This window comes from Paroedura picta, chromosome 5 (assembly GCF_049243985.1).
Source record: "Paroedura picta isolate Pp20150507F chromosome 5, Ppicta_v3.0, whole genome shotgun sequence".
In the NCBI taxonomy this organism is placed as follows: domain Eukaryota; kingdom Metazoa; phylum Chordata; class Lepidosauria; order Squamata; family Gekkonidae; genus Paroedura; species Paroedura picta.
Genome location: NC_135373.1, coordinates 17,158,610 through 17,170,510, shown reverse-complemented (window position 1 = coordinate 17,170,510; position 11,901 = coordinate 17,158,610). Strand labels below are relative to the sequence as shown.

General features: G+C 45.9%; 1 protein-coding gene across 3 annotated transcripts in view; it reads right to left on the bottom strand.

Moving 5' to 3' along the window:
- Window positions 1-1,298: 1,298 nt before the first annotated feature.
- The window catches only part of PRDM9 (PR/SET domain 9), a 52,426-nt gene continuing 41,823 nt past the window's right edge, over window positions 1,299-11,901 (bottom strand). For 2 of the 3 annotated variants that reach the window (XM_077336710.1, XM_077336711.1), the window contains exon 10: window positions 1,299-2,833. In XM_077336710.1, coding sequence (XP_077192825.1) covers window positions 1,329-2,833 — 1,505 coding nt within the window. In that variant the 3' untranslated portion in view covers window positions 1,299-1,328. Of the gene's footprint in view, window positions 2,834-4,275; window positions 4,340-11,901 lie in introns of all 3 variants that reach the window. The other variant, XM_077336713.1, reaches the window with a different exon arrangement.

Below are 11,901 nucleotides of genomic sequence, written 5' to 3'. Positions count from 1 at the left end.
GTCCTGAAAACAGAAACATGTATAATGCAGTCCTGGTGGCTGTCTTGGTAGCAAGGCAACTTTGGTAGGAGGTAATCTGAAATAGAGCAGTGAGAAGGTACTTAACTCCTCCAGCGCTACTTTCTCCACAGCAACTCCTTTCCAAACTGCTCCTGCACTCCTAATTCCACATTTCTTGCCAGTTGAACAAGCAGCAGAAACTGTCCCTCGGAGTGGGGGTGGGGCAGATTGGTTGAAGGACAATAGCCACAACATTCCATAAACATTTGAAGAAAACAATTTGAGAGAATATTAAAGGTGAAGAGCATTCTTAATCATAAACAGCTGCATTAAGTTATCAGATTTGGGCTAGATTGTCACCAAGATGCAGATGTCAAGTCAGCTCTTAGAAACCCTGAAGCAGTGCCTGGAGACATTTTTGGAGTTGGGTGCAGGCTAATAAACTGAAGTTTAATCCCAAGAAGAGTGCTACTGGTAAATGCAAAATCTGACACAGGATTTAAGATATCTCAGATCTGCAGCTTGGGATGAGGAGCTCTCTTAGACCCAGGCCTACGGCTGGATGTGCAGGAGGAAGATGTTGGCCACAAATGCCTTTTATCTACTTCAGTGGTTAGCTAGCTGTGGCCTTTATTATGCAGCAAAAAACTGGCCCTGTCTTGCATGCCCTGATTGCATCTAGATTGGATTACTGCAGTGTACTCTACAAAGAGCTACCTTGGAAACTTCAATTGATGCAGAATGCTGCCACCAGTTTTGGCCCATCTATACTGCCTCCCTGGTTGTTTTAAAGCACAGGTGAAGGTGCTGGTGATGAGCTTTAAAGCCCTATCTGGAGGTTGGGACCAACATCTACTCTCCATGAACCTACCCAGCCATCTGGTGCCAGTGGGGGAAGACTTTTCTGTTTCATCTGGCATCCTCTCAGTGTTCCCTACTTCCTACCCAATGTTTTAATTGTTCTATGCCTCTGTATATATTTTGGCTTTGGTTTTAATGTGTCGTTTTTAAAATGTGAGTACGTTATATGTTTTGTTATTGACATGGATAGCCTTTCTGAAGGCCGAAAGGTAGGATATAATTTTTGTGAAATAGTTATCACAATCATACAGAATGTAAGCATTTTCCCCACAGAAACATTTGTTACAGCCTTTGTTTTGCATTAGATGAACAGTGACAGTATGTAGTACTCAGTGTACTAACTAGTCCTGCTTCCAATATCATGTATGAAAAATCATTAAAACACAACTTAGACAGAGAGAGGTACAGCTGTTTATTCCCCACACAACCCCTCCCCACACACAGACATACACAGTCAGAATTGTGATCTAACAATGTGGTTTCTCTCCTGCGTGCATTCGCTTGTGCCGAGCCAAGATTGATGATTGGGAGAAGCTTTTCCTACACACGCTACATGAATATGGCTTCTCTCCTGTGTGCGTTCGCTGGTGCTGGGACAGGTGTGATAATTGGGAGAAGCTTTTCCAACACACGCTACATGAATATGGCTTCTCTCCTGTGTGCGTTCGCTGGTGCAGGGCCAAGCTTGATGAGCAGGAGAAACTTTTCCTACACACGCTACATGAATATGGCTTCTCTCCTGTGTGCGTTCGCTTGTGCCGAGCCAGGTGTGATGAATACGAGAAGCTTTTCCAACACACGCTACATGAATATGGCTTCTCTCCTGTGTGCGTTCGCTGGTGCAGGGCCAAGCTTGATGAGCAGGAGAAGCTTTTCCTACACACGCTACATGAATATGGCTTCTCTCCTGTGTGCGTTCGCTTGTGCCGAGCCAGGTGTGATGAATACGAGAAGCTTTTCCTACACACGCTACATGAATATGGCTTCTCTCCTGTGTGCGTTCGCTGGTGCAGGGCCAAGCTTGATGAGCGGGAGAAACTTTTCCTACACACGCTACATGAATATGGCTTCTCTCCTGTGTGCGTTCGCTTGTGCCGAGCCAGGTCTGATGAATACGAGAAGCTTTTCCTACACACGCTACATGAATATGGCTTCTCTCCTGTGTGCGTTCGCTTGTGCCGAGCCAGGTGTGATGAATACGAGAAGCTTTTCCTACACACGCTACATGAATATGGCTTCTCTCCTGTGTGCGTTCGCTGATGCAGGGCTAGGCATGATGAACAGGGTAAGCTTTTCTCACACATGCTACGTGAATATGGCTTCTCTCCTGGGTGTGTTCGCTGGTGCTGGGCCAAGTTTGAGGAACACAAGAAGCCTTTCCTACACACACTACATGAATATGGCTTCTCTCCTGTGTGTGTTTGCTGGTGCTCAGCCAAATCTGATGACTGGGAGAAGCTTTTCCCATGCACGCTACATGTATATGGCTTCTCTCCTGTGTACATTTGCATGTGCTGGGCCAAGTCTGTTGATTGGCTGAAACGTTTTCCACACATGCTACATGAATATGGCTTCTCTTTTGTGTGCATTTGGTTGGCCAAGTACAATTGTGTTAAGGTTGCCCCACCATCACTGTGTAAAGAATTTTTTTCCCTATGGGAAGTGTTTAGAGTTCTATTAGCACTCAATTTGTTCCTATCTTTAAAAAGGAGCTTTCCATCTTCACTTTTGTTCACTCCACTAGGCGTTAGCTGCTGCGGTGTAACACTATAAGAAGCCACGCTTGTGATTTTGAATAGTGACTCCTCTCCCTGTGCATTTTTTGGTTCTTTACTGTACATTCCATACCCAGAATGTTTCCACTTCATATGTTGGCCGAGGTAGTGTTTGGAAGTGAAAGTCAATTCACAACAGGAGCAGTGATGACAGGCGATATCTTGCTGCAGTATCAGGTGTGAATTCTGCCAGTGTGCTATTTGGAAACAAATACCCCCCCCCATTTTTAAATTTTTTGGGGTAATGCACATTGAGTCTCAGCAATACAGACAAGCTATAAAAATTTTAAAAATCTATTTCCCTCTGTTTTGCTGCAATATTTCATAAACCTCATTTGTTACTATCACTTTGGAAATATTGCTATTGAAGCCCCTTTGGATACCAAACGGACAGGAGGGTGTGCGTTCTGCAAGTCTAGTCACCGTGGTGCTGTTTTTCTTGCCTCAGTTTTCATGGCCATGATTTTCCCACCACAATCAATAACTGACTGATCACTATAGTGCAGGGGTAGTCAAACTGCGGCCCTCTTGATGTCCATGGACTACAATTCCCAGGAGCCCCTGCCAGCGAACGCTGGCAGGAGCTCCTGGGAATTGTAGTCCATGGACATCTGGAGGGCCACAGTTTGACTACCCCTGCTATAGTGTAATGATGTTTTAATAATCTATTGCTATAATCTACTGGTTCTGTTTTCACCCCTTTAATTTTTTAAAAATGAAAGTGGAACTAGTGGATTACAACAATAGATTGTTAATAACAATATGCCCATTACTATTTTTTTAATAGTAGTTCTGATAGAACTAGGGATCAGTGAGAGTAAAAATGTATGGGTGAAATTGGTATGTAGACAAATATCTCAATGCAAACATCTCTGAATTCTTAGCAACAACTATAGTTACATAAAGAACTATTGCTGTGAGGAAACTATTAAACTACAAAAATCATGGGAATGTATTTCCAGATGTTTCTTCCCCAAAACATGATATTAAATTTTGTTGAGAGGGCCCATAGTTCTCCAAAATAATACTTCTGAATGTAGGAAATATAATGGCCTAGAGCAGTGGTCCCCAACCCCTGGTCCGGGGACCGGTACCGGTCCATAGATCAGTTTGTTTGGGCCGCGGCTCCTCCTCGTCCTCCTCCCTGGCTGCTGCCTCGGGGGCTGCCCTGCCACTCTGCTGCCGGCTCACTTTTGGTGCTCTCCAGCAGCTGCCATGGCTGAGGCTCCCCCTCGGCGTGGCACTGCGCAGCTGCTGCTGGCAGGCAGCGGGAAGTCAGGGGCACCAGTGGGAAAGCAAGTGGAGCAGGGGCTCAGGTGGCAGCGACGTCCCTCGGCAAAAGACTACCCCCCCCGGACCTCAGTAAAATTGTCAAGCGTTGACCGGTCCCTGGTGATAAAAAGGTTGGGGACCACTGGCCTAGAGCCATGCTAATTTACGTTTAAACATATTTTACAAAATGATGCATTAGTAATTTACTTTTAATGTACTGTTGCTGTATATATATACAGGGTTACATAAGTGGTCCTTAAAAGAGTGGCTCAGCTGCCTCTCCATGTATGTGTATATATGTAATAAAATATCTATTCCACTAAATGAGAGCTAGCCAATATGAAAGAAAAAACAAGGCTGCACTTACCTGTAACTCTTGTTCATCAAGCGGTCTTCTGTGCAGTCACATGGATCTGCATCTGGCATAAGGCCTGCCATGGAGAAAAACTTGCAAGCTATATATATAAAATTCTAGAAACTCCCAAGAGTGCTCATCCCCCCCTCAGAGAGGGCGACTTTCCTGCCCAAAGTCACATGAGGTGCGAGGGGTTAGCACTCTCCCCTCAGTTCTCCTTCCCACCTCTGAAACAGACAAGTCAGTCCATCATCAATGACCCACTGCAGGGAAGGAGGGAGGGTTGTGTGACTGCATAGAAGACCACTCAATGAAAACAAGGTTTTCTCACCTGTAACTTGTTCATCGAGTGGTCTTCTGTGCAGTTACACATGGGAGACTAGCAGGATAGTACTGGGAGACGTACCCTGGAAGTGGGTGTGAATTTACATGGTGGAAAAATGGATTGACAATCCACACTACCCACAGAACCTCTCTCCAGGAGTTGACATCTATGACATAGTGGTGGGTAGATATAGATCATTGATCAGGTCGCTCCACTGCGAGGTCTATTAGAAGCAATCCAGCCATGAAGGCTGCAGAAAAAATCTTTGAGCACATGTAATTCAGAGGGCCATTCTGCACCAGGATCTATGTAGCAAATTGGTTGCGGAACGAAAAAACGCCATTTTAAATAGTGGAATTCGTCATTATGCATACCTGCCTTTGTAGTGGAATCCAGTTGCGTTTCTTTCGTTTCCCACAGGTTTCCAGTCTCGGCAAAAATCGCTAGCCAGGAAGCGATATTGCCGAGCTTTGTCCCGCCCCTGGCCGTCAATCAAACGGGCAGCCAATGGGCAGCCGTTATCATGCTCCCGAAAAGCCCCTTTCCCTTTAAGGCAAGTTAAAAAAAACACACACGTTGCAAGGAATCTGCGTTGATTCGTTGCAACGGAGAGACCCATCTAGCTAACAGGTGGTGTTTGAGCTGCCGTTTCATCATTGCCACGCTTCCCCTGTGTGAAAAAAAAATACCCCCCCACACACGGGTGCAATTTTCAGCCAAAAATAAAGTGAAAAATAAGGGGAAAATAAACCAGCAAACAGGGCTGTGTGGTGCTTGGTGACTTAAAACAGCTCTGGGGAGGGACTGCAGCCGGGGAAGCCTTGCTGGGTAAACGAAGGCTCACCGGTGCGTTGATCTCCGCTCGCTCCGAGAAAAAAAAATGGCAATCGCTTCGCCGGAAGATCAGAGGAGAGAGCCAGGGGGAGGGACTTTGCAGAAACCGCAACAATGGTAACGCACAGAACTTTCCCGCTAGTGTGGCAGATTGGTTGCAAGAGTGTAGCGCTTTCCGGAGGGTGAATCCACTTTTTGGGATTTCCCTGAAAGCGCTACAACGAAGCGCTTTTTGCGGATCGTTTTCAGGAGTGTGGCAGATTGTCAACGACATTGTGCATAACTGCAAATTAGTAGCGATTTCAATTTGCCACACTCCTGCTACAAAGAATCAGTGCGGAATGGCCCAGAGATTCAGAGCCTCTTGTGGCGCAGAGTGGTAAGTGGCAGAAATGCTGTTTGAAGCTGTCTGTCCATGAGCTTGGTAGTTCGTTCCCAGTAGCCGGCTCAAGGTTGACTCAGCCTTCCATCTTTCCGAGGTCGGTAAAATGAGTACCCAGCTTGCTGGGGGGTAAAACGGTATTGACTGGGGAAGGCACTGGCAAACCACCCTGTATTGAGTCTGCCATGAAAACGCTGGAGGGCATCACCCCAAGAGTCAGACATGACCTGGTGCTTGCACAAGGGATACATTTACCTTTACCTTTAATTCAGAGATATACAAATAGGGCCATCTACCTCAGATATAGCTAAAGTTACTTTAATGGGAACAAGTACTCTGCATCATAAATATACACATACAAAAAGATTATTATTATTATCACTGTTTCCCAGACATGGGAAAAATAGGATATGTTTCTGGAAAATACACAATACACAATGCTGGGGGATTAATCCCCAGGGATTAAGTGGCATTTCCATTCCTAGCATCCCCTTACCCTCTATTTTGAGTGGGTGGGATTCGTTGGTAGGTCTGGTCAGGATAACAGAAGATCCCATCTATGCCGAACCTGCATGCTTACTGTTGCCAGTGTTTTGGCTGTCTTTATGTGCCCAAGCATCTCATATGTCTGAGCACTAACTAGAAGTTTACCTTCAAAAGGAAGACTCCCAAGTTTTAGCGCTGATTCTGAGTACCATGGGGAGTGATTAGCCAAGAATGTTGTTGCATTACAATACCAGCAGGCATTGCTGTATTGTGGCTTTTTGCCCCCTTTCTTGAAGCATTCAATTGCCACTGTAGCCTTTGCCAGTGGATCCCTATACTCCACAAGGCATCAGTGACAGATTACATCTTAAGGGACCTGTGATACATGTTCATTACTGAGTTGCAGTTCACTGCTTTTATACTCTTTGCCAGCAACTGTGTCAAAGATTCACTCATGGTGGCAGCAGGCAATGGCATCTACATAGCCATGTCTAACCTATTTCCCAATCTTTCATGGGAGCTTATTTCTAGGGCCATTTCCCACGGCTTAAAAATAGCACAATGGTTGCTAGTTGGAAACGCTACTAATTTGCCATAACCCACGACGTCGTAGACAATCTGCAACAATCCTGAAACCGACCCGCAAAAAGCGCTTCATTGTGGCGCTTTCAGGGGAATCCAGAAAAGTGGATTCACCCTCCGGATAGCGATACACTCCTGCAACCAATCTGCAACACTAGCGCTAAAGACCTGTGCGTTACCATTGTTGCTGGTTCTTCAAAGTCCCTCCCCCTGGATCTCTCCTCCAAACTTCCGGCGAAGCGATCGCCATTTTTTTTTCTCGGAGCGAGCGGGGATAAACGCACCGGCGAGCCTCTTTCTGTTTAGAGGCTTCCCTGGCTTCAGTCCTTCACCTTTAGTCACTAAGCACAAACCACTTAAAAGCCCGTTTGCTGAAATAAAGTCCCTTTATTTTTTACACATAAATTCAGCCGAAAATCGAGCCCGTGAGAAGGGGGGGGGAATTTTTTTTTATCACTCGAGGCAGCGTGCAAACGATCATACAATCAAACGACAGCTCACATTAGGCAGCTGGATGGGTCTCTCCGTAGCAACGAATCTACACAGATTCGTTGCTATGGGTCTGTTTTTTTTTTAAAAAAAACCTTTCTTAAAGGGAAAGCGGCTGTTTGGGAGCATGCTAACAGCTGCCCATTGGCTGCTTGACGGCCAGGGGCGGGACAAGCTTGGCAATAGCGCTTCCTTTCTAGCGATTTCTGCCGAGACCGGAAGCCTGTGGGAAACGCTAAAAAACGCAACTGATTCCACTACAAAGCCAGGTGTGCAAAACGACGAATTCCACTATTTTAAATGGCGATTTTTCATTCAGTGACCAATTTGCAACAAAGATCCCCGTGCGAAATGGCCCCTAGAGCTGACGGCCAATATTGGGAAGGGGGAGCACGATTGCCTATCCCTTGAATTTCCCCACACTCTGTGGCGACACTTGGCAGTGATGCTCAGTGGCACTGCTTGGCAGCAACTGTTGGTGCTGATGCTTGGCAGCAGTGCTTGGTGGCAATGCTATGTAGGCAAGTATGCTCATGGTCTCATTTTCAGAGAACTGACAAATCGGTGAATTCCATCTCAACACAGATGATGTCTCTTGGCACAAAGCTATGACATTTAGCATCACATGCAGTCATGACTTAGGACCATTCCGCACAACTTTAATATAGCACTAGTCTTACATTTTGTTTTTGCCACTAAAACTGCATTACGTATGACGTCATGAGCAATCTGCAACACTCCTGCAACACTAGCGCCAAAATCGCTTCATTGTAGCGATTTTTGGGGAATCAGGAAAAGTGGATTCACCCTCAGAAGATTGCTACACTCTTGCCAACAACCTGCAACACTTGTGAAAAAGACTTGTGCGTTCTCAATGTAATGGTTGCAACAAAGTCTGGCTCTCTCCTCCGAACTTCTGGCGAAGCGATCACCATTTGTTTTTCTCAGAGCGGGGAAAGCAACGAACCAGTGAGGCTTCATTCACCCAGTGAGGCTTCTCCAGCTACAGTCCCTCCACAGAAGTGCTTTAAAGCTCCCCTAAGTCCCCAAGCACAACACAGCCCCCTGTTCGCCAGTTCCCTTTAATTTCGGCCAAAACCCACGCCCATGCGGGGAGGGGATTTTTTTTCCACTCGGGGGGAGCATGGTAACGATGAATCGCCAGCTCACACGCCAGCTAGAAGGGTCTCTCCGTTGCAACGAATCAACGCATATTCGTTGCGACGTGTGTGTGCGCGTGTGTTTTTTAAACCTGTGCTTAAAGGGAAAGGGGCTTTTCCGGAGCATGATAACAACCGCCCATTGGCTGTTCGTTTAATTGACGGCCAGGGGCGGGAACAAGCACAGAAAAAAATCGCTTCCTTTCTAGTGATTCCTGCGAGACCGGAAACCTGTGGGGAATGAATGAAGCTACTGGATTCCACTACAAATGAAGGTATGCAGAATGCCGAGATTCCACTATTTAAAATAGCGTTTCCGCTTTGTGAAAGCAATTGGCAACATTGGTCCTTGTGCGGAATGGACCTTACTTATGACTCTCAGTGCCGGGCAGCCCTTGGGTTACCAGCATTGATTGAGAGAGTCAGCCAGCAGTAGCAGATCTCAACATCGAGATTGTGCCTGCCAACATCAGGGAAACAACTCGCCTCTAAATGAGAATGATAAACAATGCACAACTTCTTCTGTCTCCTTCACCATTGGGCTAGGTGAGGCCCTAGACAGAGCAGATTCCTCCTCCAATTAGGAAAAACCAGGACTGGCACTGAGTTCACCCGAGGTGGCTGCTGGCCCTAAATCAGCTGGTTGGGCTCTCTCTCCTTCACCAGTGTGGCAGGTGCAGCCCTAGACAGAACAGATTCCTCATCTGATTAGGCACCACTGGGACAGGCATGAGCACACCTGAGGTGGATGTTGGCCCATAAATCAGGGGCTGGGGCTCTCCTTGTGGGTCTGAGGCCATTTCTCAAAGAGTTTCCAGACAAACTGCTCTTCCTCCCCCCAATTTCTGGGGTGGTTTGGCAGCAAGGCTAAGGCACAGTGGAGGTCTTCTGTCAGAACAGAGGTGACAGACTCAGGGGCTTTTTGCACGCCTTCAAAATAGCACAATGGTTGCCAATTGAAAACGCTACTGATTTGCTGTTATGCACAACGTCGTCAACAATCTGCCACACACCTGAAACCAATCTGCAAAAAGCGCTTCTTTGTAGCGCTTTCAGGGAAATCCCCAAAAGTGGATTCACCCTCCGGAAAGCGATACACTCCTGCAACCAATCTGCAACACTAGCGAAAAAGACCTGTGCGTTAACATTGTTGCGGTTTCTACAAAGTCCCTCCCCCTGGCTCTCTTCTCTGATCTTCCGGCGAAGCGATCGCGATTTTTTTTTTCTCCGAGCGAGCGGGGATAAACGCACCAGCGAGCCTCTTTCAGTTTAGAGGCTTCCCCGGCTTCAGTCCCTCCCCTTCAGTCACTAAGCACACTTCAGTCACTAAGCACACTACTAAGCAGTCACTTTATTTTTTACACATTCATTCAGCCGAAAATCGGGCCCGTGAGAGGGGGGGGGATTTTTTTTTTCACTCGGAGGGAGCGTGGCAACGATCAAACGACAGCTCAAACACACCAGGCAGCTGGATGGGTCTCTCCGTTGCAACGAATTAACACAGATTCATTGCAATGGGTCTGTTTTTTAAAAAAAAAACCTTTCTTAAAGGGAAAGGGGCTGTTTGGGAGCATGCTAACGGCTGCCCATTGGCTGCTTGACGGCCAGGGGCGGGACGAGCTCGGCAATAGCGCTTCCTTTCTAGCGATTTCTGCCGAGACCGGAAGCCTGTGGGAAACGCTACAAAACGCAACTGGATTCCACTACAAAGGCAGGTATGCATAACGACGAATTCCACTATTTTAAATGGCAATTTTTCATTCAGTGACCAATTTGCTACAAAGATCCGGGTGCGTAAAGCCCCTCAGAGCTCTCCATTTGTGGCCACCCTCCCCCCCCCCCGTTTTCTTTCTCTTTTTAAAAAATATTTATTTTTCTATTTATTTGTTTAATTAAACAAGGCCCTGTCCTACAACAGCAGTCAATAAAATCAGAATTCTGAATTGTTTGCCTCTCCTCCTGAATCTGAGGTAAAATTTCTCTTCATATTGCTGAACAGTCCTCTCTCAGCAGTGGCAGAAAAAAACTGAGTGGAGATTGATACCACCTCTCACATCACGTGACTTTGGGCAGGAAAGTCATCCTCTATGAGGGAAGGGGTGAACACTCTTGGGAGCTTCTAAAATTGTCTATATATAGCTTGTGAGTTCTCCTCCGTGGCAGGCCTACATCAGACACTGATCCATGTGTGACTTCACAGAAGCCACAAAGATGAACAAATTTTCAAGTTTTGAATCTGCAACAGTGTGGCTGTTCTTCTAATGTATCATTTTATTCCCCTCTACAGAAATACTGAATATTCTACCTTTATTCTACCTTTATGGGAATGTGATCTCACACTTGAGAAAGCACTAGGTAGTGGTAAACTCATCATTTTGTGTTTAGGTCTTTCACAAGGACTTTCCCATCAGAAATGTGCCACAAGTTTTCCTTGATCAATTTGATTCCTAGGTACATGGGGGTCTAATTCAGATTAGGACATAGGGAAAGGAGGTTTAAACTTCACCCTGTGCCATTTTCCCAACCAGAAACAGCTGCCGGAGGCTAGTATATGCCCCAATATGGAAACTTAGCTGCACCGAATTGTCAAAAGCTGAGACTCCAGTGGAACAAATAGCAGCTTCCCGAGATTAACAAAATGGGGGGTGTTAAAGCCCGCCTACCTGTATTCTAGTCTGAAATGAGACCCCACATAACTAGAAATAGAACTCCCATTAGAGAAAACACTGTCTGATACAATGTCCTGTGATTGACCTACAAGATGCAAGGACTCTAGTATGTAGGTTGGCCATGAGAGCAGAAGATACATGTACAGTTATGTAAATGATAGCTGTTATATAATAATTCAGCCAGTGCACCAAAGGACAGAAGAAGAAGAAGAAGAAGAAGAAGAAGAAGAAGAAGAAGAAGAAGAAGAAGAAGAAGAAGAAGAAGAGTTAGTTTGAAGAGTTGGTTTTTATATGCTGTTTTTCTTTACCAGAAGTGACTCACAATCGCCTTCCCTTTCCTCTCCCCACAACAGACAACCTGTGAGGGAGGTGAGGCTGAGAGAGCCCTGATATTACTGTTCAGTCAGAACAGTTTTATCAGTGCTGCAGCGAGCCCACAGTCACCCAGCTGGCTGCATCTGAGGGAGTGGGGGAATCAAACCTGGCTCACCAAATTATAAATCCATGCTCTTAACCACTACACCAAGCTTGAGAAAATCAAGTTATGGCTTAGCCAAGTATGAGCTGAATTATGAGCCTGGCACATACTGCAACATATATATCAGTTCCATTAAGCCCAAAATTTGATAGTTCTCTTAACTATATAAAATAGTCTTTTAACAGGTAGTGTAGTATCAGCACATTTTTTCCAGGAAAAATGCATTATATACA